Source organism: Sander lucioperca, chromosome 8 (assembly GCF_008315115.2).
Source record: "Sander lucioperca isolate FBNREF2018 chromosome 8, SLUC_FBN_1.2, whole genome shotgun sequence".
In the NCBI taxonomy this organism is placed as follows: Eukaryota; Metazoa; Chordata; class Actinopteri; order Perciformes; family Percidae; genus Sander; species Sander lucioperca.
Window position 1 is genome coordinate 38,101,932 of NC_050180.1, and position 27,877 is coordinate 38,129,808.

The window sequence follows — 27,877 nt, forward strand, 5'->3', positions numbered from 1 at the left end:
AAAACAAGTTCAGCAGCAAGAAGCTTAAAAAGGAAAATGCCCATGTTCTGCTGTGCGTAATTGCGCACAGTGCTATTGCGTGTGTCTTTGTGCAGATCGACATAAAACTTTATAAGCAAACATACCTGTTTCCACAGAACGCTGTCCATGCCGTTCAACATCCAAGAAACAGCCACGTGGATTGCGGAAAGGATAACTCCAGTGATGACTGCGGCGCGCATCCTGACGGGCAGCAGAGTGTAGATGACATGGATGAAGAACACGGTCCACCAGATCCCCTCTGAGGCACTTCTGGGCTGCACGAGCAGCACTCCGACCACCTGAATCACCAGCACCAGCAGGATGACCACATAGCACACAATCCACATGTGGTCCTGGTGAAAGCCGTTCCTGTTGCAGACCACCATAAGAACGAGTGTTAGGAAGATGGCCACGGAAAATACCACTACATAAGTTATGCTCGGCCTGGCTGATCCACTGGAGCAGTGGAAGCCCAGCATGACCGTGAAGACCAGCACCAGCACTGCCATGAGCATAGTTAGACTGCTCTGGTTGAGACGGAAAAAGTAGCGCTGGTAGAGACGCTCCAACTTATCCGAGTGGAATTTCTTGGATTTGAAAATGTGCATGACGCTGATGCAGCACGCCACTAAAGAAAAGTTCACTTCGGGCATGACCTCCTCCTCCTCGGTCCTCGGCTTGCCTCTCCGCTCCTCCAGACCTAGCTCCACAGACTTGGGTCTCACCTCGCCGTCTGGACGTTTAGGGGACGCACGGTTTTTGTCTCGGCTCTCCTCGCCATGGTCCTGCCAAGCCGACCTGGACCTGAAGCTGACCCTGCTGACGGTCGTTGTGGCTCGCCCGGGCTGCCGCTGGTCCAGATCATCCTCTTCTCTCCACCGACTGTTGGTCCGGGTGAGCTTCTTGCGCGGAGATCTGGCCGAGTATGGGCACCCGTTGGCCACGGACTCAGACTCTCCCCAAGCTGATTTGTGCTCGGTCCCTCCCCTCAACCCGGGGGCACCGACTCCGGGTGGGCTGACACTGTTTGATCTTGACATAGTGGAGAACAGGAGGCAAAAACAGAAATGTGCCTCTACAAATAAGCACTGTGGGAAACGTTTTGTTTCCCACTGAGAAATTATGTCAGGAAACAATTAAGTCCCAAAGATAAGGCGCATTAAATGTCGGTCATAAGTTGGTTTTTCCATAGTTGGTCACTGTTGAAGCAGCTTTTGCGCTTTAAACTGTCACCGGTTAATTCCCTCACTTTTAGAGGAACACATTCATTCTAAAAAAGTCTTTAAAAAAAACAAAATGAGTTCACCCAAAGCAATTACCAGAAGTGGTGAAAAGCTCTGGGAATAAAAACAATTGAACATGCACAGAAATCACAGGGGAGCCAGTTTCGCCACGAGAGGATGGAACATTAGACCCAGGTGGATTGGGGTCTACATCATTGGGGCCAATTAACTACCATCCATGGAGAGGTTGCACGGCAGCGCGCGCTGTAGATGAAATACAAACCATTACACAACTATAGTCTCTAGAGATCATAGCGCAACACCATCAATTACGCTGTGAATCCGTTATATCTACTGACATGTTCCTCTAGTATAAACGGTTCGTGTCCAGAAAAGACGGAGGTGAAGGGAATTGAAAAGGTGAATCCCATGTTGACCGCTTTTATTTGGTCCCATCAAGTCTTGATGCAACAGCACTGACCAAACACTGCAGCCTGGACGGCGGTGGGAGCCTCACGTTTGGCCAAAAAGCATCATCACGATCTTCCCACACTTGCGCTGAGGAGAAAACTCAGCCGCTCCTCCTCCTCCTCCTCCTCCTCTGGCAGCCACAGAAAACAGCTACTTGGTCCATGGTAGGCTATAGCCTGTGTTACCGCACGCTCAATTGATCGTCAACCTCTGCCCCGAATCAATGTCCCAGCAGCTGTCCATCAATGTTCAAATCCCCAGAGAGAGACTCCTGATTAGATTTGCAGCCAGACTCCGCACAGAGCGATTTCGCAGTCGTGCAGCGGCAGCATTTCACAAAGTGTTTACCCGGTGCCAAAGTGTGCTCCCGTAGCCTCGGACATTCGTTTCGGTGTGTGTTTGGAGCGTGGCATCATAACACATTTACCGCTGATTGCTGCTTTAATGGCCATTCAACCAAGTGTGCTTCCTGCGGGCCGCCTCTCCACCATGCTTCCATTGGAAAAGAACGAGGGTGAGTCACGCTTTGACGCGCTTTCATTGGACGATAGGCCAGTCAATCAAAATCGGCTGTGTGCGACCCCCGGCCGCTATCGATGAATGGGCGGGCCTGTACTCACAGCTGGATATTCTCCCCTCTCTCCCTCTCTCTCTCCCTCTCTCTCTCTCTCTCTCTCTCTCTCTCTCTCTCTCTCTCTCTCTCTCTCTCTCTCTCTCTAGCTATCTCTCTTTGTCTATCTCATGCACTGGATTTTTAAATGTGAAGATTCAATGTATTTATCTGTTTTATACTATTGTAAATTCATATATTTAAAAAGTATATTTTGGTTTTGGGTTGTTTGTTGGACAAAACAAGCAAACTGAAGATGTCATCTTGGGCTCTGGCAACTTCTGATGGGAATTCTCACAATTAATTTGATATTTTATACATGAAATGCTTAATGATAATGGATTTAATGGGAAGATAATCAATAGTGAAATTATTTGCAGCCCTTTATATCCCAGCTCCTTATTATGTGATAGGGCTTGTGCCGTGTGACCAGTCAGGACAAGGACTCATCAGACTCATCATGTCATTATAGAAAAACGTGGTTATTCTGACTGTCTAAGTTGTGTGTGGCAGTCAGTGGTCATTTACATACGAGAGCATTTGTCTCATTTAACTTCACATTGTGTGCTAATGAATGTAAATTGGAGGCATGTGATGAGAAGTCTCATGTGTTTACTGGGACCGGCTCACCTCCAGCTGAATTCCTTTTGCCCTCTTTTGGATTTTTATCCAGGCTGAAACTCTGTTAAAGGAGAGAACAGGAGCTTCCATTCAGCACTGTCCCCATCAAATAAAAACTCAGACTTTTAGAACTCAGATTTATATCATATACAAATTTATCTTGATCAAGTTGTGCAACTTATTTTCTCTGCTTGTCTTATGACTGCTTGTTTGCTTGTTCTTCTTTGCTCTTTCAATTTGCTCTCTCTCTCTCTCTCTCTCTCTCTCTCGCTCTCTCACACACACACACACACAGCACACACACAGACACACATACTAATTTATTGTTCATTAATACGCGTATATAAAGATCTAACCATATCTAACTCACACAGAAAACACATCAATATAAAGAATCAAGTTACAGGAACAGGATATCTGACCGTGCTCATCTTTTTCTCACCCTTTGAGAAGAGTATTCAGTGGTGGAAAGTAACTCGGTGCATTAACTTGAGTACTGTACTTTAGTTGAGTATGTCTTACTTCACTTTGACTACATTTCAGAAAAAGTTATTTTACTTTTCACATTTGTTTGACAGCTTACATGTAAGTGACTTTACTACTAAACCACTATTTACATAAAAGTAATGGACACCCAAACATTACATGTACAGTAACTGTTGAATGTGTAAAACCAAGGAACATGACTACAGAAATTTGCTCCCATTCAAGAGGTCGGCCACTGATGTTGGGTGATGAATCTCTCTCATGGAAGGACGTTCCCTTCTCTGTGAAGACCAGTCAAGTTCCTCCACAACAGGGAAAACCATTTCTTTATAGACCTGACTTTGTGCACGGAGGCATTGTCATGTTGAAACAGGCAAGAGACAAACCTAAACTGTTGCCCCAAAGTTGGAAGAACACTAATATCTAAAATACCATAATATGCTTTTGTTTCCAACAATACGGAAACGTAGCCTATAAGGAGGGGTGTCCACGTACCTTTGGTCACATAGTGTACTTTGCAAGATTTGACTTACAAGACATATGATCAGCCTTTAAACAATGATGCATTCTCATAGATGAAAGAATATAAAATTGTTTCAAATTAGCTTGACTAACTACATTAAATTACTGCTTACATTAATAATCTAATAATATATTATATAGAATATTACTCTCAAAGGGGCCATTCTACATAATGCATACTTTTACTTTTGATATTTTTGCATTTTGCTGATAAAACTTATAGTAACATTTTAAATGCAGGATCTTACTTATAAAGCATTTTTATACTGGCAATGCTAGAGACACTTGAGAAATGAATCTAAATACTGCTTCCTCCACTGCCAGTGTTAAACTGGTACAGCCAAGAAAGTCACTGAATGTATTACACATCAATTAAATACTGAATTAAATACTCTTTCCAACTGAACGTTAACCTAACCTTCCTTCATGTCATGGCTTGCAGAATCAGAGCATCTAAAAGCAAGCAGTCAGCGTAAAATCTTAGATAAATATTTCTTATTAAAAAACAATCTAACATTTAGACCAGATTCACTATCCATGTCTAGACAAATCCATTTTCACACCCCTCCAAGAAGATAATGGTGAGGGAGACTTGAGGTCATGCTGAGCTAAAATCTAAGTAAATGTAATTTTTTATTGAATTTTCTTCACAGTCTAATGTGGATTCCGGCTGTGTTTCCTGCTTTCACCTGATTTTTCAAATTAATTCAAACCACACGTGGTGTGGGTTGTTCATATCAAGGTTACCTGTACAACTTCTAAAACAACTGAATCTAGGAACCTAAAGATTAGGTTCCCTGTTGATTTGATACAGAACAGTACTGCCATCATCTGAATATCAAATGAACTTGTTCAGCAGCAGTTTATCATCACACAGAATGCACACTCACATACAGAGAGAGTCACACACATCTAATTGCATTACCACTTGGTGTTTCAGTTCCCACTGGAATTTGTTATGGGTTATGTAAACTGTAGTTATTCAATTGGTTATTTCACCCAAACCGTCGTCAGTTAGTACCTGTTTTACTTGCAGATGTCAGATCTGCTGCCACCCTGGTACAATTGAATTGAATACAACTTTGTTTGTGATGCTTAAGGCATTGAAGTAATACATTGAACATACAAAATCACTTGTTAGAAACAATCTCTCTGATTAGTGAGTAAATTGTTGGACTAATTTTCAACTGAATATAGTTAAAATTAAAACCAGTACTGAACCATAGAACAAATCTATCTCCATGGTGAGGTGGCTACCATTTGGGACGAGTGGGAAAATATGTTTTTCTTTATTTTTAGTGATCGGATATGAACTAACCCGTTGAAATAGTGTAATTTCAAAAGTTAAATATCCTGTGTAAATGCCTGTGTAAGTTATTTAACAGGATTATTTGAGAAGCATAAGGACTTTGTCAAGGAAAAATGTTGGTGATCATCTTCTCCCATGCAAGCGAGTTTATATAAAGCGTTGTAGTAAAGCTACATAAACACATACTGTTCATAAAATGTGGAGAATGAAAAACACAAAGCATATAAAGCCTTGTTCCCAGAGTGCTCATACTATTTGAAATATAGCAATTTGTTTTTACCCGTTCAAGCATTTTTAAAACACAGTAGAGTCCAGTCATACTGAGCCGAAGACTAAAGACCAAGATGGAGGGGAAAAAGCTACAGCAACAACATTCAGTTCACTAAATAAACGCACTTTGGTTTTCAGTGAATTTATCCGAATATATGTCCCTTTAAAAGAAACAGCATGGGAAATAATATTTAGTTAGATAATAATAAGTCATTCTAAAGTAGCGACTTTGTATGTAAGATGCAGATGATAGGCACTGCAGATTGTAAAGGTCAACCTTTAATTTTCTATTCTATTTACTTAAAATGATAAACATGTAAAACAAATTATTTGAATCAAAATATTTACATTTTGCAGCACTTTCAGATTCATTTTGTAAAAAGGTGTGGTCAAAGCCTCTGGGGCTCAGAGAATATCAGTAAAACTTCAAACTGATCACATAAAGGAACACTACACAACAGATAGACAACAAGACAAGATCATCTCACCACAGGTCGGTTAAATCTCAATCTCAACGTTTAAGGCCTAAGGCTAACATAGACCAGAGTTTGTGATCAGAAAAAAAGGAAATTCAAACGGCTACAATTTCATGACAACTGGACAACCAGCTGAGGAAGACTGTGTTATGTGATCAAAAGCTCCAGAAGAGTGTGGCGCCTGGGTAGCTCACTTAGTTGAGTGTGTGACCTATGTACAAAGGCTCTTACCGCAGTGGCTGTGGGTTTGATTCTGACCTGTGGCCCTTTTGCTGTATGTCGTTCCTCTTCTGTCTCCCCTTATCTGTTTTAAGCTGTCCTTTCAATAAAGGCCTAAACATGCCCAAAAAATAATCTTAAAAAAAAATGCAAAGCTTCAGAAGAGTAACTAAATGGACCTTTTGGTGAAAATTTACAAGTCTAAGATTTTCTGCAAAGCCAGCCTCTGACTCTGCGTGTAACCCTGCACAGAGGTCAGTGCACTCACTGGAGTAAAGCAGACATCTCATGTGGAAGCTGTTGACCTTTCTGAGATCCTTCTGCAGGGTTAACACGCACAGGAATACGTGGCCAATGCCTTCTTTTGTGGTAGGAGTTCATGTGATCATAAGGAACAGTAGGCCTGAGGAAAGTCGGTTGCTAAATATAAGAAAAAACCTCTTGTGAAGGCAGCAGCCATGCTTGATATCTGTTTTTACAGTCTATAGTTTTACCAGAATGATCTCTTGAGTTCTAAATCTGTTTTGGCAGCACAATTATATTACACAAACAAACACAGAACCAACATTCAGTGAAGGGAGAAGAGTATGGACAGGAGGACAACAAAAAGGCCTTCAAAAGACACCAGTTCCACCCAAATATTCAATGAGTATACAGAGTTGCGGGAAAAATAAATAATAGGAATAAATGAGAGGAAGTTGGAGAAGGGAAAAGAAAGGGAAGAAATGACAGAATCTTTTCCTGTAATCCCCAACGATGCAACACCAGTTTACCATAAGAAATGGGAGAAATAAAAGTTTCAACACATTGGCCACAGATGTTGTGACCACGGGACATACAATACAGTGCTTTATTCAGTTCCTTCCAAGAAAAAATATCTATATTTTCAAAAAAATATGTAAGTATGCTGACTTCAAGGCCAGTTACAGTACATCATCCAACCTCCTTGTGTGAATTCACCTGGGGTTGAGAGAGGCAATTTCGCACAATCAGACTTCTGTGAATATTAAGAAGTTGCCTCTAACAAAGCTGCTGTAGTGTCTTTGCCTAAGAATTTGGGTCTATTCAAACCTCTTGTTAGTACATGTGTAGCCATAAAGCGAGCGCCTGCAGCCACGAATGCTATTAAACAAACGTCCTTTTCCGATTTTCTTGCCACAACAGAAGACTATGTGGAACAGTATTTCACCTCTGTTTCTGTGGCTAGGAAATGTTTATTATATGCACTCAGGCCAACAAACCTGCACACAGCATGTGAGCTCCACTCAGTAGCTTTTCGTTAGAAGGATTTCACTTCAATTGCAAGGGTGGACTCAATAAACTCTGTGGCTATATTTGAAATCATTGCAAAACCTAAACTTAAGCAGAAAATAAAACTTCAGCAATGTAAAACAAAACATCAGAGGATGTAGCAGCAGATGGAAAACAAGGAGAAACTGTATCATTGATATAATCCTCTTTTGCTTTTATATTTTTGGTATTTAAAGAAAGAAGCAAAGCCCAAAAAGGCAGAGAAGAAAGTAGGTGTTTGATAATGGATCCATAAATCACAGACTGTTTACAGATAATTAAAGGTACACAAAGCACGTATCACCACACACCATGACAACAGTGATCATCTCATCATAACCCAGAATACACCCAGGACATATGCAGCAGAGGATGGAATCTGACCCCAGAATCACAGCCCAGAATCTTGTTCTGCGCTCCAGATAAGAAAAATCACAATGAATGAATGAGGTTAAATGAAATGGCAATTCAGTCTTATTATCAGGCTACATCGATTCAGTCAGTTGCTCTGACTGGAGCATCCAATCAAGTTCTGTTTGCAGTCCATTGACAAATATCACATCTAAGGCGTTGTGAACATTACAAACATATTGCATAAATAAACATTTTCAGTGTTCAATCGTATTGTTTATTATGACCCATATGTGTTGGCAATAACTTACGAACATCATAACAACCACACAGGCAATGTAGTGACATATAAAATAGCATCAGGTGTTCCAGATATTCACAACCTGTGCGATCTAGTGGCTGAATCAGGTGAAAAAGCAGAACAATGCGTGCCCGATGAATGCTATAAGACTAATGTATCATGAGGCCGAGAACTGAGAAGTGAAGAGTCCCTTCATCCACGGCAGCCTGTAAACACGTGAGACACAGGAGGAAGATGCAGCTCATTGTAGTTTTATTCTCTCTTTCATTAAAAGGAGAAAATGATGAGCGCTGCAGTGTTGTGACTCATCCTGGTGTAAAACAACCTTCGCTGTCACTCTGGGGATTGTGCAATCAAAACACACACACACACACACACACACACACACACACACACACAATCTGCTTTTGTGCACACTGTATATGCAGTAAGTGCAACTCACACTCAGCCACCTACGTAGATATGTTGTTTGAATGTGCTATTTGAGATGCTTCAAATAAAAATAGTTATAGCTTGACAGTAATATTCTTTGGAAATGATTATGTTGCCTATAATACTTTGTACAACAGTATGAGTAACTGACTGATTGTGTCCATAGCACAGGGTAACAAAAAAAAGCTGGCTGAAATGTTGGGTCAGATTTATAATTTTGTTTACTTATTCTTTGATCAGACAGATTCTGACTTCAAAGAAAACTTTGCCAATTTGAGACTATTTTATTCAGGCAAAGTTCTCACTTGACAACTGCTATTGGCACAATTAATTTAGTTATGGGATTGTGTTGATGTTCAAAGGTAAAAAACCTCCATTCAAATCTGGCATTACTCATAGTAGAGATCCATAAACAATATAATACTGTATGTAGGCCTTTGCTGTTGTCAAAAAGTTGATATTCTGTAAACGAAGAGTCAGTGTCTCTCCATCCAACAACATTGTACATACTCGGGAGCCCGGATAGCTCAGTTGGTAGAGCGGGCGCCCATATATAGAGGTTTGCTCCTCGACGCAGCGGGCCTAGGTTCGACTCCGGCCTGCGGCCCTTTGCTGCATGTCATTCCCCCTCTCTCTCCCCTTTCATTTCTTCAGCTGTCCTGTCAATAAAGGCCTAAAAATGCCCCAAAAAATAAGATAAAAAAAACAAACATTGTACATACTCAACGTGGGAAACATCTCGGTCGTCTTCTTATTTTTAACAGAAAGCCTGCATCACAAATTGGGGTTAGGGTCCGATAAAATGACACAATCTAGTTGCATTATGGGAAAGATAGGATTCAGTATTGTATTTAGCTTGACCCACGCTGGGGTCTAAAAGTAAGGATATCTCAACCTCTCTGCTGCTTCTGTTTTGACCTTTGAAGTCCCAAAACTTTGCAGAAGTGCAACACTGCAGGCAGTGCTTCTTGAACATAAGCTTTTTTCAATTATTGTAATGCTAAATAGTCACCCATTTCAGCATCCTTCTCCTAAAGGATTAGAGACAAAACTCAATTCTTCTGTATAATGAATGTTTTATGTACAAATAATTCTCTTTTTTCTTTGTATCATTTTAAAAAAATCTATATTTTTCAACAGTCAATCGATCAAATGGCAATATGTATGTTTAATACTGTACATTGTCCCTTATAAATACAGGAATTAACAATACTATTTCAATATAATTGTTGTATTTTTTTGGTTTATCTATATATATATATATATATATATATATATATACTATACTACAGTATATTAGAGTAGGGTACATATACATGGTTGCATGTGAGACTCTCATTTGAATGATGTTGAATTGATGTTGTGTTGTCAACTGACTGGCTCTTCCGCTGCTCCTCAATGCTTAAGTATTTGCACTCATAGACATATAGATGCTTTACATTAGTGATATGATCTGAACAGCAGCGCACAGATGAAAGGCACGGTCATTCTGAGAAGTGCAAACCCTGACCTGCTACATGCATTTTCATTAGAGTCTGAATGCATACCAGTGGTAATTGGTTTTTAAGATAGTTGGTATGTATTTAGATGGTGAAGCCTTCCAGAGCTGCTGAATTGTACAACAGACAATGTTTCCACCTATGTGTTGCATGAGTGAATGAGTCTTAGGTACACGTGCATTTAATGCCCACATAGAAACCATTCAGTTTCTTTCCAATGAATAATCAGAAGCGCGCTATAACTCACACGAACCACCAATCCTCCATTTACGTATCAGTGCATGTAAGTTATGTATATATAATGAAAAATAGTGAATATGCTTCCAATATTATAGGTTTATTGTAAATATATACTCCTTATTCATACCTGTACAAAGTCTGCTGGCCCCATGCAAAACATTTGTATCAAAACTTTATTAAGTAGAACCAGTTCTGGTGTAACATATGCCATGCTTTTGTATTTTTTCTTTTTTAAGTTCAATTGTAACACACATTATCATTCCAGGCATCCAGATTTCCTCTTTCATGCAGGTTTACAATGAGCTGCACGTCTGCTCCTGCAAGACATTTCCAACAAGTATCCCAAATCATGCTCAACCATTCATGGGGGAAAATATTTAACATTACAGCCACTAGCTGCTTACTTTGCTACATAATTAAGTGTAAGACAGGTATATGATCATGAAAGCAAGCAAGACTTCAGCAACATAACATGTTTTGGAGGTGGAGTGATCAGTAATGCTGACATTGCTTAAAAAAAGGCATGCTGATAGATTCTGAGAGCACATTTTAAAGAACACATGACAGTAGTGACTGGGCTTGGAAACATTAAAGGGTCGGTTCGCCTAATTTACAAATAAATCTGACTTATCTCTAGTAGAACAGTATTTAGACGTGCAAAGGTTTTGGAAGCCATTTCTGAAATTTCTGCCTCCACCCCTAATACAATGAATGTGAAAGTAATTTAGTTTGTGGCACTCAAAACATTATACGAAAGTCAATTTAAAATATTTTATTCACAGAACCATTGCAGGGAGAGGCACATTGGACCAAGGCAAAAGCACAGAAGACTAGCCTTTTTCACAACTTGTCAAACACAAGTGTAACTAATAACATTAACTGTTGCATTGCATGACACTTTTTCGACTTCTAAAGGGGAGTCTGGAAAGACTGATCCAGAGTAACAGGAAATAGATGTTGCACTTTTTAATATGTAATTTTAAAATGTTGTGAGCACCACAACTAAATTCCATTCACCTACTATGCACTGGGATGGAGGCAGAAATCTCATAGATGAGATGGCTAGATACCACCAGAGGTATGTAAACAACCATTAAAAGAGTCACTTAAGCTGAAAATCTTGTTTTTGCTGACCTCAAGTGATTGAAAACCCTGTTCTCTGCTGAGGGGCAAAGTTTCAACTAAAAGAGGGCAATTAAAGAATACTTTTCAGCCTGGTGTTAAGTTATTGTCCAACAGAACAGCTGCAACTGAACTGAACGAAATATATATGGAGCATTCAGGATTACAATTTCAAAATGTCACAAATGTAACATTGTCCAAAACAATGAGCGAACATTATGTATTTTGCATCAAATCTGACCATTACAAACAAAACACAAAAAAAATAGAACTAGTCTGATTCACAGTTCTCTCTCTGTACTGTATGTTATTATAATCACCTCATTGTAAAGGCATGACTACGAGCTCACCAATTAAATTCAGTACAAAGTCTGTTCACTTCCTTCTAAAGCATTAATCCCCCGTTGACATGGACATGTCACTTAGGATTAGTATTTTAGCTGACATAGCTCTACATCATTTAATGACCACCAGTTTTATGTACCAAAGTATAGCGCCATCACTCTGTATTTCAAAATAAAGGTCTAAACAACCATCTAACATATTTAGGCTACAATGCAGTTTTGTTTGTTACATATCAAAGCTAATTTCATCTGAAAACACTGCTGCTACTCTATGCTGTGCTGTTCTTTTTTATTAAGTGTCCCATAACTTAAGTCATTATGTCTTAATTGTTTTGTAATACAAGTTTTTAACATTTGTAAGACCCACTGACCTCTTTAATTAATAAGAGAAGAGGTGAAAACTGAAGACTGACAGCTTAATAAAGCATGAATAATGTTCTAATTTAAAAGATTTATAAAGTATCACTTTATTGGAGCTATAAATGCTAAAATAAGTTACTTTCAATAGATAAAAAAAGAAAATACAATCACATGAGGAGAAGAGGGATGTTTGCTCACTTGGATGGATGTGTGATGGGAAAGATACTGGCTACGTCAGGTTATTAATGTATAATCCACCTAAACATCAAACAATGAGGACATCAAAAGACACAACTCAGTCATCACTGGGAAACTTGAGCTTCATAAGTCAACATGATCGATGTCAAACCACTAAGAATGCAACTAAGAGAGAAGTCAAAACTACATCCAAGCAAAACACCAAACAAACAGCAGCTAACACACGTGAAAAACAGATCGAAAACCATGCCAGCACAGAATGAAAAAGGTTTATTGAACTAACTTAGGAATGTAATTAAACTTTTGACTGAAAGGAATGAAAGACAAAACAAAATTACAAATCAGGACCACAGTTTGCACCAACAAACACAGAGTGGATGCAAAACCTACAACCTAGTTTCAGTCCTAGTCTTCAGTATTCTTTCTACATAGCTAGAGTAAAGCACAACTGCTTCTTTAAAAGAGACCAAAAGATGAGCCATGGGGAGGTGAAAAATCTATTGGGGATTTTTTATAGTGACATTTAAAAAGGAGGTTATCCATTCTATCAGAGGTTATCCATTCTTTCAGTCCAATGCTTTGCTGTGACCGAGTTCTGCTCAGTGCTCAGACAGCAGCTCAACTGTATCTGAATCAAGATACAGTTTCTTTACAGCTGCAGGCTCCCTGACTAAACAAAAGTAACTGCAGTTTGTTCATAAAAAAGAAAAAAAAAAATGACAACAAAAATAAAACAGCAGTTTGTTCGTGATTTGTGAGCATCTATACAACCCGGACAACAGCTGGAAAAAATATATAAAGTTGCTTGATAATGGGATCTTCTGCCAGGTCAGCTCTGGCAGTTTGAAAACTGGCTCACGTTTCTTTAAGCAGACATAGGTTTTGTTTCTTTTCCCTTCATCAGATCTGTCTGAATGCTGCTTGGCTCACTCCACTTTGCTGTAGTCTTCCACGTGGCCCAGCACCTTCTTCCTCTGTCGTATCATGTGGAAGTAAAGCTGGGGGAAGACTGGATGGGGAGATCAAAATGTTACTAATAGACTGAGTGAGTTTTACATCACGCTAGAACAACAGTAGCATCAACAAAGGAAACGGCTTCCTTCTTTTTTTACACTCAGTGGCCACTTTATAAGGTACACCTGTACAATCTAATGCTTGTAATGCTTGCTTCTTGTGATTATGAGATACAAATTATGAGTAAGGAAGTTATAATTACAAGAAAAAGTTTTGGTAAATGCAATGAACTTCTGTTGAGGCACAACATCGCTGCCTGTTTATTGTCACTACAAAAGAGGAAAAATCTGCTTGGTTACTTACGGGGAATGTAGGAGATCATGATGAGGATGAGGAAAGTGTAGTAGTCGAAAGAGAAGTTGTACTTGTTGGGGAGAGTGACAGAGTACAGGCCTGTCTTCTGCACGTACGGCAGCGCTGCATAGATAGTCAGCAGTTCCCCAGTCACTCCCATGGGATACAGCACAAAGAAAAAAGTGTACCTGCAGCAGGGGGGTTAATGAAAGAGAAGGCAGAGGAGAGAAATAATAAATCATACATGTTTTATTATTTATTATTTTGCAACATGAGGGGCGGGCGGTAAAGCCGATATAAACAGCAAAACACTAAGGGAGATATGCATTATATGGATTTGGCTTTTTACTGTTACTTCCTGCGTGTTAACCAGTCCAGCTCTAAACTTTTAGTCACCGATAGGCCAACAGAAACTTGGGTAAAGAACACAGTGCTACAGACCAAATGATGAAGAAAACGTGGCGCAGAAGTGAGCACATTTTTTTTTTCGCCAGAGGCAGCAATACCAGAAACATTTTTGAGTATGAGGAATGTTTGAGAATGTGCTCAGGCTCTGACACAAGTAATTCAATTCAATGACCTAAAACAAATCGCTGTGGAAGGATATGTAAACACCATAACTATGCAGTTCAGTAAATACATGGTGCCCGTTCCAACTGTTGACAGAGAAATTTTAAAGTAATAGTTAAAAGGCGGCATTGTCAATATTAAATCCCAAAATTGTACCGCAGCTGTTGTGAGAAAGTGGAGCAAACAGCTGAGACAAATCATATATCATGATATACATTACACCAAAACTCTAAATATACTGTAATAATAATAATAATAATAATAACAATAATAATAATAATACCGGGCCATACCATGTGCTGCTTAACAAGAACATGATCAAGAGCAAATCAAAATGAAATACCACTGCCTCTGCATGCTTCTACATTTTTAAATCATAGAGCTGTTGAAGCATCAGGCCTGTTAAGCAGGAAGAAGAGAAAGCTCGCAATTAAGAGAGATGCACTGAACTCCTGTTTCTTCTGCAGAGTGAATAAAAATCGAGGAGAGAAAATAAAACATTAGAGTTCAAGAGCACACCGAACCCAGTGACTGTCCACAGTTAATCACACATTTTTATCTATGTCCTCTCATGTTCTCATTTTAATGCTCTTATTAACATGGAAAAGTGGATCGGCTTTCTTTGTGCAAATGTGCGCCTGGCTTTGATGAGGGGGCGGAGAATTTGCATCAGCTTGTGTGCTTGGCCATCAAGTGGTATTTCAGACTGGACGTGCTGCGATGATAGCTCAGTTCACAACGACAAAACACACAGATCACTTTGGTCTTGTCAATGGAACCATTTGGCATCTTTTTAAAAGTAAACTTTCCATTCAGAATCTTATTGGCATCCATTTCGGCGTCTCGCGCTCGCCATCCACTCAAAACGTACCGTTAGCCTACTACTCTTTGGCCGGCTCGCAAGCCCAAACAAGTGTGTGCGGCGTGCCTGTTGTTTACTTTCCGGTCTAGCTAGATCCGGTGTGGTGTTGTAATTTTTCTAACGTTACTAGTTGTTGCAACAGCATGTGAAAAAAACTACAAAGTTTGCTATGCCAAAAAGAACGTTAATCTTGCGATAAAAAAATGTACGCCGTTAAAATTGGTTTGCGTTAACGCTGTTAATAACACGTTTTACTGGCAGCACTAATAAATATAAGTGTTGGGAGCAATGCCTTTAAAGAAAGTGTGTGTAACTGCGATATTATTACTTTTAGCTGCAACAGTGTCACATTCATAAACCTCCTGAACCTTTTCACTGTTATAGTAGCTACAAAAAGAGTCACATATCCGTTTTGGGTTTTAAATTAGGTAAAATGAACAGTAGCATAACAAATTACCTTTCGCAAAAAAGTAATTATTCCAGCAATTTATTACTTTTAAGAAAGAAAATAAGAAATGTATAATTACTGTTTGTCCTGTAACAAGTCAAACAATAAAATTACATCATATTTCACCGATTTAGCACAAAATTCCCTATAATATTCCTTATAATCATCCTAAAAATAATCAGCAACTATTTTGCTAAACGATTAATCATTTCAATCATTTTGCAAGTAAAAAAATGCCAAACAATTTTTGAAACAAAAACAAAAATTGCTGGTTCAAACTTTCTGAATGTGAGGTTTTGCTGCTCTTCTCTGTCGTATTTCATTGTGAATTTAACATCTCAGAGGTTTCGGACTATTGGTCAGACAAAACAAGTACTTTGAAGACTTTACCTCGGGCTCAACAAAATAGGCATTTTTCCACTACTTTTTGGCATGTCATAAACTAAACACTTAATAAATCCATTAATAATGAAAATAATCATTAGTGTCAGGCCTAATATATTATAAATACGATACAATCATGAATTTATATAAGAAAATATCTGATCAAGAAGTTACCAAAACTAAGAATCTGACCAAACATTGCCAACTCAAAATTTGTCAATACTCAGTCCAACTGACATAATTCATGTATTTATTAAGTATTCAACGAGTTTTGAGGCTTGACCCAGTTGTTATCCAATTACCTAATTTAACAATGATTGTTCATCCATGTTTTTTAGTGGGTATAATTAAATATAAAACTCCTATAAGTCTCCTGCTCCGACAACACTCTGAGGTTGATTTTCCTACCTTGCCCATTTGATGAGGTAGGGCAGGTGATTGAGTAGGCTGAAGGTGTAGAAAGAGTAGCGGATGATCTCTGTGATGGTCCAGGCTGTGACAAACAGCAGCACGCTGTCCTCACTCTGCACCTGCAGAATTACACACAAACGGTGATGGGAGGAGAAGAGGAACAGACGGGCTTGCATCATGCTGCAGTAGCTAATCTGCTGTAGGCTAATCTAGACTTGACATCGCAGAACCATGCTGTTTGTTTCAGATGCTCAGAGATCAAAACACACTGCAGGCAGACGGTCACCATCCTCAGATATTATGTTAAAACCAATGCAAATATGATGTTAAAATGTCTTATCACACACTCACAATCTAAATACAGTTTTCATACACATTGAACAAAAAAGGGAAAAAGACATCTTAAAGGAGAAATCCGGCGCAAAATGAACCTAGGGGTTAATAACACGTGTAGCGAGTCGACCGTTCTCTGGGATATGTTTTCATGCTAATCAAATGTGACCAGTTTTATCGCAAACCGCTGATTAGCTTATAAAGCTAGTCATCGGGGCAGAGGGTAAAGTAAAAAGAAATCACTATTTCTATACCACTAACAAGGCTCAAAATAGCACCACACTTCCACGGTAGCATCATGAGGGTCCCTACATGTAAACCGAAGCATTGAGAACTTTGTAAGTGTATAGACAGTTTATTAAAAAGATAGTTTATAAAGACTGTACCGTTCATGTATACATGCGAGCGCCATCTTAGGGAAACAGTCATGACCAGTCGAACGCCGTGTAACCAGTAACCAGTAACATAGCTCAAACACGGCGTTCGTTGTTCGACTGGTCATGCCTGTTTTCCCAAGCTGGTGCCTGCCTGTATACCGAACGGTACAGTCTTTCCGGATTTCTCCTTTAAGAGAAATGCAGATTGCAGCTTCATACAATAGACACACACACAAAAAACATGATACAATTGTTATTCACTACACCAAAAGTCAGCAGATTTATTCCTGCAACCCTACAGCAAAACCATCCGACGTTACTTACACATTTACTCCTCCCAGATCTATTAACAAGGCAAACAGTACATCAACGGGTCACTTTTAGATAGGACACCTTTTACATTGCCGTGTCATTCATACCGAGTCCATTACACAGACTGTTTTATGCAAGACTGATTTATGTGTGGGAGTTAAAAAAAGCCTCGTACCTCCCTGACGCTGTGTGTGACGGCCCAGGTGAGGAAGACCCGGGACATGACCTGGAATCCAGTCAGGACCACAGAGGACGGTACGATTCCTAAGAAAAAGGGACAAAGGACAAATACCTATATGTAAGGATGCAAGAGCACTGGTAGTCACTCACATTGAATACATTTGAATATACTGCATACGTGTGCGTGAATGACCTCACTGGCATCTAATCTTGGTTAATTAAACAAAAGACTGACATTCTCTGCTTCCAGCTTCTGAACTGTGATGATGTGCTGCTTTTCTCTGTTTTCATTGTAAACTGAATATCTTTGGGTTTTGGACTGTTGGTTTGACAAACATGTGATGGGAAGCCCTGGGAAGTTGTGATGGGCATTTTTTTTTTGTATTTTCAGACATTTTAGTTTAAACAATTAATATGGAAAAATAATTACAAGGTCAATTGATAATAAAAAGTGATTTGCAGCCTTAGTTTTGATAGCAGGACTAAGTGTTGCCCTGTTCTGCACACTGGATCAGTATTGGGTCTGTAAACCACCTTAAGCCTCTTTTCAAACATGCACTGCAAAACTTTAATTATCTAGACAGTGCCTGTGGAAAGAATTAAAACAGAATGTGGCCAAAAACCAGAAAATACTTTGTTTATGACTAAATACACTGGACGACATATTGATAGCAAATGTTTAATTATTGTGTGAGCGCTAAGATCCACACAAAAGTATGAATGTTGATGCAGTGTCTTTAACTGACCAGTGGAACATAGAGCTGTATGTGTGTGTGTGTGTGTGTGTGGACAGCAGCCGCAGGGAGCCTAGATAAACCTTCATTAATTCTAGACAATGAAGAGAATGGACTGTGAACCGTGGCGAGGCATGCCAGGCGAGAGCCGCTCTCTCCTCACGCATTGACACCACGAGAGCCGGCAGCTTCTCTGCTCTCTCTTTGGCAAACACTTCAAATATGAAAAGCTTGTGTTTGTCATCTGAGATACAAATGGCAATTACATTGTGACCAGTCAAATTCATAACTTAAGATATAAGCCACTGCTATCTGACTTGTCACAATGACCTGGGATATCTGCAAACACATTTGGACCGGTCAAAAGAACTTTAAAGATACCTGTAGTGACAATATTGATGTTGTCATTCAACTATTTAAACATACCAAATGATAACTGGAGAACTTAAATCTTGCAAACCAGGGAATTGGATAGCAGTGGCCTCCAAAATAAAAGAAAAAGCAACAAATTGGTAAGAGCTTTTTTGAGGACTTTGTGTTAGTAAAAGGACTTCTGACCATCATTAATTAAAATTTTAGATTTAATTTTAGATGGGTGACAAAATAAATTAAAAAAACAGCTCCATGCTTTAAATTGTCATCTTTATGTATTTCTACTTTCATTCTAATTAGATATAACTGCAGTTCAGACATTTGAATTTGAGTTGAATTTAAAATGAAGATATGTGGAATTCACATCTAAAGAAAATCAAAACTTTGGCAGATATTTTTTAGATTAGTGGTTTCATACAAACACATTTCTGAAGTACTAAAATGTAATTATAGATATCTTTAATGAACATTTTGACAAGTGAAATTTCAGTGCGAGATACAGAACCACACTTATAAATGGTAATGTAGTTTGTGATACTCTCTCTGAACGGACCGAGCGGCAGAGGTGAGGGTTTAGGCTGAAGAGAGACTCACCTACAGCACAGTGCAGTATCTGTGAAAGGAAAAGAGAAAATTACTCAATATGCTCATGATACCACTTATTTTAACCCGTACAAAAACGTCTGTATGGCCTGCTTAAGGTTCATTCTTTAATTCAAATTAAATAATAAATAAATCAATAAATGATTGACACTGTTAAGAACTAAACACCATAGTGCCAGAGTAGTGTTTACTCATGAATGGAAGATACTGATGTTGAACAAAACATAGTCTCCCATAACTGAGCTACAGTGTGTCTGGACAGGATCACTGAAACACCTCATGCTGCTTTACCTCTGCACTACACGAGTGTCAGTGGGTACAAGCACTCTTTAATACAAGAGGGAAATAGACAATTCTCCCCTTTTGAAAAACAGTAGTGGACCTTTATCTCTGTCATTTTCAGCCACAATATTTTTTTATATAGTTTGGAATCTTACAAAAAGTCATATAAAATAATACAATAATATAAAATACTTCTTCGGTTCTGTATGCGTTTACCACAATGTATAGTCTGGCATGTTAGGTTACCATGCTGGTATGTTATAGAGGACATACCAAACACTGTACAGATAACAGGCATGTGAAAATCATCCAGACCTGAATGAAAGACTCAGCCAGCTTTTATTGACTTGATGATTTTTGTAGCAGTTGAAACCGGCCGGGAATAACAGTAAACCAATTTCTGGCAGATTCATTTATCCATTAGGCGACCAAAATCCTCACAGGGATTTTCCATACATCATTCACTCCAGGGTTTGGACAATAGATACTTGTAGATGCATCTGTTATCATCAATAGTGCTGCAAACTCATTAAACAAAATACTTATATAATAAAAAGCAATTAAAAGGTGCTGTAGGTAGGATTGGGAAGATCCAGGACTTAGCCAAAAAATTTGAACATCAACTTCTCAGTCCCTCCCCTCTTTCTGCTAAAGAACAAAATGGTCTCCTAAGCCCCTTCCCCCACAAGGGAGAATGAATGCGTTTGCATGAGCAGTGATTGCCACACAGTTAGACACCCCCCCTGGCCCTGATTGGTGCATCTGAACAGGGAGCGTGGATTTTTTCAAATCGCACTACAGGCTGTAGGTGGTGCCAGAGGAGCCAGATTGTTTTAAATGACCAGTTTCATGTAGTTCTACTGGAACATAGGGTCAGTTTCAGCAAATATAACAGAAAGTTAGTTTTATAAGACTTACCTACTGCACCTTTAAAGGGTTAGTTGAATGGTAAAAAACATTATTAGTGGATTAATCAAAATCAAAATAATTTTTTGAAACCCTAATATCTGCATATATAAATTGGATGTTGTGATATATACATACTGTATTTAATTAAATATATTGTGATATTCGTTTTGGTCAATATTGCCTAGCCCTTGTGCTCATCTCACCTCCAGAAGAGCTCCAGTCTGAAAGAACTTCAGAGGCTTCTCTATGGAGTAGTACAGCCCATGGTAGCTTCCTCTGGCCAGGTAAGCTCTGACCAGACCCACAGCTATCACCAGCCACCTGTAGAGCAGAGGAGAAGAGAGAAATCACAGTACTGTCATTGCAAAAATGCAAAGCAAATAGGGATCGACCAATGCTGGTTTTTCAAGGCTGATATCAATACTGATACCGATTATTAGCAGTTAATGAAACCGATAACAGATATTTGGAACCGATATGCATATACAATGAAAATGAAAAATTAGGATTTTGGAATGTTACAAACTCCAACACAAAACTTAAATACTTGAAGCAATTATTTAATAAATTAGAAAGTTTCAACATAATATAAAGGAAAAGGTGTGAAAAGTGTCATCTTTTCTTGATTTTATATTGATAACCTAATATTGGTCAATTATATCAACCATTCTGATACATCATATATGACATAATTTCTATGAACATTAATCTGCTAACTGGATTGGAAGTCATAATAAAAAACATTGTTTTATTGTTGTGTAAATGTTAAAAACTAGGTGTAAAGGTTATATGGATGGAGAACTGTTGCCTGATAAGGGTTTCAGCACATACAATCAAATCAAGTAAAAAATATAATAATACAATGTAATGCATTACACCATTCAGAATTAGCTTGGCCCCCCTCAACACGGAGGTCAAAGGTCAACTGCAGACCATGTGGAGGTACAAGCTGTCAGAGTAGAGGAGGCCTGAGAAGGGCCAAAGTTTCAGTTCACACTTTGGTTCCACAGATTGAAAAATGTCACTTGTATCCATTAGGCAGTGATGGATATCAATATCAGGGCCAGTTGGGCAGAAACTGACCACTCCTGCTTAGCTGCTATGGCTGAATGCAGACTCTGCATTTGAACAGCGAAGGCGCGTGTCTGTACGACACCCTAACATGTGCTCAATACAAAGCAGGCCCTGTGTGGCCTATCAATACTGAGGCATTCACAATGTGACCTAACTGGTTGGAACAGTGAGCAAACACCCACCATTCAATTGTGCAACAGTCTAAAAACCAGTGCAATAAAGGACACGCAGAGAGAGTTCAAAGTAATTTCTTTTTAAATTTACTGCAAATATCTGGGCCAGGAAATGGAGGTTTTAAAATGAATATCTAGTGTATAAATCTGGTTTAATACAAATACAACTGGAATCATTCAAAACAAAAAATGCAATGCAAAATATCCATCAGAAAAGTTATTTCTACCCGACTTCTAATGAAACAAAAAATCTCTGCATAGTTATATCTGACAAAACCACCGCTGTTTACTTATAATTACCGATGCTGAACTTTAGTATAGTTTATAGTCGTAAACGTAAGGACACCAAAATCATTATTGATGTGAACTTGAGTTCAAGGGACAATCTGATTATGTTAGTAAAAGAAAACTACTCTATGCTTACTTATCATACCGCAAACTAGTATGGGCAAGTACGTTTTCTACAGCTCTATATAAAATTGTCCTCCCTCAAAACCCCTTTATGAAAATGGCAACCTATTCAAATCATTGTGCCATGTCTGAGTCTTCTATTCTATATTTATATAGATGTTTTCCAAGCATGTACAGTATTTGTATATACAAGATACAATTCTGATAGGAAACATGCCAGATAATGTCAACATTTCAAACAAATTCACAGGTTCCTCCTTACTCAACCAGTACTTTAATCTCCAAACATCCCACTAGCAATTTTCAGTGATATAAGTGGATCTTAACTAGGGCTGCAATTGTCATTTATTCTAATAATTGATTAATGTGTTTTCAATTAACAGATGCATTCTTTCTATGAAATGTTCAAAAAAGAAGAAAGAAAAAGACCTATCACAAGTTCTGAAAGCCCAAGATAGACAAAGATTTTTGTATTTAAATTAATATACTATGATAATAAACAGCAAAAAGCAGCCAATGTCCCCATTCCAGGAGTCAGTTATACACTGAACCTGACATTTTTGCTTGATTGTCGCCAATTGATTTTATTTATTTATCAACTAATCCTTAATCGACTAATCGTAAATTATTTTACTTCTAACTTTTTATTTATTTAAATTACATCGTAACTAAAGTCCTACAGTGCAATTTTAATTTTTTTTTACACATTAATCTAACAATATAAGTAGACTATTTTAAGCAGAGGTAACAAATAAGCCCTTAACTGGCTCTTTTTCCTTTCCCTGCACATTATTTTTCATTGTTATTTTATATGCATGTAATTTTTTTGATTTTAACTTATGTGATGAATAAAAGTCAAATTCAGTCGTTGCCCTGCAAAAAATAATGACAATCCAAGATTAAAACCAACACTTTCTGGTGTAAAACAAAAACAAACAAATACAAAAACACTGACTGCAGACAATAAATCATCTGTCTTAATATTATGTATTATATGCGGTGGCGAGCCGTCAGTCACAACCCACTGGTCACAACCATAGAAATGGTCACAACCATAGGTCTCAACTAATGTGCACGCCAGGTGGTTGTCTGTTGCTCGTCTAACGTTAATCTGTATTAGCCGTTGGACGTTGAGGAAGCTAACTCAAAGTTATTTCACTAGCTACACAGCATGCTAGTTGTGTTTTCAATAGTAAACACCTGAAATGTGCAGGTTAATAATCCAAAAATAGCACTGTAATATAACAACAGGAAAATCTTGCTCCAATTACTTGTCTGGCTCAACCGCCGCCGCCGCCCCCCACCACACACACACACACACACACACACACACACACACACACACACACACACACATTAGCACGAGGAAACACGCTACAACATACCCCGCTGTCATAACAACGTTGTAAATGACCAAGTAGGCCGTGGCCAGGGCACCGGGTCCCTTCTTTTTCTTCGCGGCCACATCGCTATGGGCCGCCTTGCTGGTCCCCGGAGCAACCGCCGACATGACTGCAACCCTCAACGGTCTTTGGTCCTGGAAGACGGTGGCTGTCAGATTCACCTCGAACAGGGGCCAGACCCGGAAGTGTCGTCCTGAAGCGAGAGGATAAACTCCTCTGTATTTCCGCCTTCGCTTTGAGACACCTGAAACCTTATTTATTCGTATTTGTTTAGACCATTTATTTTTGCGTTAATCACATATAGCTAGGCGATCTGTCCTTCGGATGTCCGCAGACTTTAATAGGACTAATAGAACATAAACAATCTATAGCTGACGTTGGAATCTTTGTCAGTTCCTCTGATTGTGTGAGACGCTCTTTGATAGGCGCGCCCCCTATTGCGCGCCCAAGACTACATGCTTTTACAGGGGCTTCCCAACAGGGTTGAAACACCTGCCACTAGGCTCCAGACTCTCTCAGGGGGCTCATAGTACAGTAAGCCGAAATCAAACGGGCCCTCTGCGTTTTTTTAAACCTGATCCAGTGGCTCTGTCATGTTGCTCTGTCAGACCCTAGTTTTAATACTTTCATTATTTCAGTTGATTATTTGCTTGCATTGTGCATATTCCTTAATAAATGTATATGTAATCAAATTAAGATAAAATAAAGTAGCCTTCTCTAGTCTGCTGTGTGCACTGTACCTGTTGCATTTTGATCTGTCATAGATCTTCAGGGAAAACATGTCTACAGATATCACCTTACATATCTCACAACAATGGAAATAAGCAGCAGGTGTCCAGTCTTAATAAGGCCATTGGCTACAACCCAAGCAGACCATGTGTTTGTATTCAGATGACAATGGAGTGAATCGTCAGTCACAGGTTACAACAAATGGAAAGCAAAACAATATAACAAACAGTCAGACAAAGTATAGAAACTAAATAATCAAAATGAAATGTATAAAAAGGATTTAGGATTTTTTTTCCCGATAATTTTATCCGCTGTAGATATCATAGAGGTAAGCATAAAATAAGAAAGTCTGATTCTTTAAATGGGAATTGTATGATACAGCTTGTTTTGAGCTTGATCCATACACACTAAAAGTCATTAGGCTTTGTTAGAAATGTGTCTCTTGTAAGTCCCCCGACTTTAGGAAAGTGGAGTACTAATTCACTTCAGCATCCCTCAGATAGAAATGATCAAACTGAATATATAGGTGTCAAATCCTTTACGATGAGTGAGTGTCTGAAGTCTCATCAGCAGTTGGTATTTTCCCTGCTCTGTCAGCCCTGTTGTGCAATCACTTTTGCTTCTTCAGAATCAGAAAGGGTTTTATTGCCATGTACGTTTTTTAACACATACAAGGAATTTGTTTTGGTGTTGTTGGTGCACGTCACACATTCTCTAGATGGAATATTAAACAATATAAGTATAGGTATAAACAATATAAGTATATGCACACAATATGTATTAAATTAAAAATAAAGATATAAATAAAGATCAAAGAGCATTACAGCAGAGAGAGAACAGTGGCATGAAGGTGGAGAGTCAAGGTGGTTTCCGGGCCTTGTTAATAAGGCTAGTGGCAGAGGGGAAAAAACTGTTTATGTGGCGTGAGGTTTTGGTCCTGATGGACCTCAGCCTCCTGCCCATAGACTGCCAGATGGGAGTGTCTCAAAGAGTTTGTGTCCGGGGTGGGAGGGATCGGCCACAATCTTTCAAGCACGCTTCAGAGTCTTGGTGGCGTATAGGTCCTGGAGTGGCGGCAGATTGCAGCCAATCACCCTCTCTGTAGACCGAATGACACGCCCTTGTCCTTGGCAGTAGCAGCAGCGTACCAGATGGTGATGGAGGATGTGAGGATGGACTCAATGATGGCTGTGTAGAAGTGCACCATCATTGTCTTTGGCAGGTTGAATTTCTTCAGCTGCCACAGGAAGTACATCCTCTGTTGTGCTTTCTTGACGAGGGAGCTGATGTTCAGCTCCCACTTGAGATCTTGGGAGATGGTAGTTCCCAGGAAGCGGAAAGACTCCACAGTGTCAATTGTGGAGCCACAGAGGGTGATGGGGGCAGGTGGGGCTGGGTTCTTCCTAAAGTCCACAACCATCTCCACTGTCTTTAGAGCGCTGAGCTCTAGATTGTTTTGATTGCACCAGGTCACCAGGTGGTCAGGTTCTTGCTTCAAAACGTGTAACACATTCAGTTGCATTGAGGTCAACAGTCAAGAACATGTCACTGTGTGTTCCTTAAAAACGGGTTGCCTTGTTTGTATGTATCAGGAGCTGTCCTTTTGCTACATTGTCCTAAAATTGGGTCGTTGTGTAGGGCTACACCCACAATGTTGAGCCAATATGAATATAAACCGCCTCAATCTAAACCTGAAAGTCCGCACTTTACACGTATGATCAAATCTAATGTGCAAACCAATACTTTGTGACGGTCATGGACATAATGAAATAAGTTCTATACGCTCACGTTCCTCTTTTCCCCACTAGCTGTCAGTATTTCACTATCCTAAGTGTTACTAACATGGCTGTATTGAACTATTGAACGTGTAAACAGAGGTGTTAACTCAAGTGCCAAATTGTGTAGAACATTTTTAGGAATTCATGTCAACGTGCTGTGCTTTAAATCATTTTAATAAATACTATTTAAACGCACTAAACGTATCAAAAAAACATACATTGCCCACTATACTTCGACGTTTAAAAATACTGTTCAGGCATTATTCAAGGCAGCCAAGTTTCCGGAAGAGCAACTGGTGCGGGTTTAATGGACAAGGAAGAGATATTTGTTTAGGTTTAGTCTGAAGATTACGCATACTCTTCTTTCGTCAAATAGTCTGGCTCTTTTTATATCGTCAGCATGCCTTTGTTTGCCCAAAATCCATTTGACCAAGATGTCGGTAAGTGAAGCGCTGTTTCTTTGGTGTTTTCAGTGTGTCCGAGCTAGCTAGCTAGCTAACGATAGGGCCAACAACACTTGAAGCTAACGTTAGCTTAGCTTCTTTAGTTCGCTGTAGCGTTGTAAGTTTATTTAGCATTGCCAGTTTTGGTAACAACAACAACAACCACACGTTTTAGACACATTTTTAGTGTGTAAGTTAGCTAACTGGTTGTCAACAACTTCCATTAAGGTTATCGATCAGTTAAATTGCTAGCATAACCCACTGCTTGGTCACTAACGTTGAGTCTGATTCATGACTGGCTGACGTTCAACGTCACCTCATCCAAAATCCGGTCATATTGGTTATATAGGTCGATTATTTCTATATTTGCCATGCAACAGGATTAGGGTAACAAATAGCGATCTTTTTAAATCTCCATTTATGTGTTGATTTCTTTCGATTAAGCGACTACTGAGCTCAGTCCAAGTCACTTTACCCTAAAAACGTCACTTTATCTTTATATAGGCTAACGTTACTTTGACGTAACCCGAAGATATTTAGCGTAAGTTTACAATTAAGTTATATAAAACCCTTACACAGTATAAGTTTTGATGATATATATTTTTTATATATTTGCTTTTCACTTAAACGATCAATCTAATAAGAAAAGGAAAGCTGAATTATTTGTCGATGAATGGCCTTGTCAGTTGACGGGAAATTAATCGGCAGCTATTTTTCGTTTAAGAGATTTTTTTTTTTTTTTTAAAGCAAAAGTGCCAAATATTCTCTAGTTCCAGTTCTCATATGTGAGCATTTGCTGTTTTCCTTGTCTAATGTGATTGTTGAGTAAACAGGCTTTCTTTTTTTGGACTGGTTCGGAGAAAACAGGCAATTTATGAATTAAATGTCTTGGGATTAGATTAGGCTAATCAACTAATTGTTTAAGCCTAAATTAAGACTCTTTGCTACTTTGAGTCAGTTTGGTTATAATCTGTTGGTCATTTGTGTTCTATATATGTCTTTTCTCATAGTCGTGTTATGTAAAATGTCATGCAAACGTCCAAGTTCATCACCCTTATCGGCCTCTGCAACACCACAGTGCTTGTATGGCCAGACAATAATGCACTGTTACGCTTAACTGGCTCTTGAGTGTTATATTGTCAGGATGACTGTGACAGAGGTTAATACGATGTGCATTTGAGTCATTTCCTGCTAACATATTACAAAGCAGCAGTGGGTCACTTGCCACCTGACAAAAAGACCACCCCCTTTACCATCATGAAAATGAATACACTTGTGTCCAGTCCGAAAATGTGGCAGTTCAACGCTTGCTATTCATAACACTTGCCCACTGCGTGTGGCACAGCTTTGATGCCCATGAAGATATATTCTCACTGGACTATATGCACTGTATCCCTGTTTGCCATATTTTCAGAG

The 27,877-nt window shown here is 39.0% G+C and overlaps 3 protein-coding genes and 1 long non-coding RNA gene across 4 annotated transcripts in view; 2 read left to right on the top strand and 2 right to left on the bottom strand.

The window, feature by feature from the left end:
* Positions 1-2,202, bottom strand: part of adcy5 (adenylate cyclase 5) — a 100,754-nt gene extending 98,552 nt beyond the window's left edge. The window contains exon 1 of the mRNA XM_031323334.2: positions 126-2,202. Within this exon, the coding sequence (XP_031179194.1) occupies positions 126-1,061 (936 nt within the window). The 5' untranslated portion in view covers positions 1,062-2,202. The remainder of the gene's footprint in view (positions 1-125) is intronic.
* Positions 2,203-2,572: 370 nt separating this feature from the next.
* Positions 2,573-17,291, top strand: LOC118495664. The gene is made up of 3 exons (XR_004898161.1): positions 2,573-2,583; positions 4,545-4,551; positions 17,032-17,291. It is a non-coding gene; the product is annotated as an uncharacterized LOC118495664 (long non-coding RNA).
* Positions 11,122-23,756, bottom strand: hacd2 (3-hydroxyacyl-CoA dehydratase 2). The gene is made up of 7 exons (XM_031323212.2): positions 23,494-23,756; positions 20,654-20,771; positions 19,251-19,269; positions 17,546-17,634; positions 16,346-16,467; positions 13,683-13,861; positions 11,122-13,374 (listed from the first exon to the last, which is right to left on the bottom strand). The coding sequence occupies exons 1-7, from the start codon at positions 23,616-23,618 to the stop codon at positions 13,292-13,294; spliced, it is 735 nt and encodes a 244-aa protein (XP_031179072.1). The 5' UTR covers positions 23,619-23,756; the 3' UTR covers positions 11,122-13,291.
* A 2,501-nt stretch (positions 23,757-26,257) lies between these two features.
* stam2 (signal transducing adaptor molecule (SH3 domain and ITAM motif) 2) overlaps positions 26,258-27,877 on the top strand; it is a 19,553-nt gene continuing 17,933 nt past the window's right edge. The window contains exons 1-2 of the mRNA XM_031323084.2: positions 26,258-26,458; positions 27,876-27,877. The exon at positions 27,876-27,877 is cut by the window's right edge and continues 83 nt beyond it. Coding sequence (XP_031178944.1) covers positions 26,419-26,458; positions 27,876-27,877 — 42 coding nt within the window. The 5' untranslated portion in view covers positions 26,258-26,418. The remainder of the gene's footprint in view (positions 26,459-27,875) is intronic.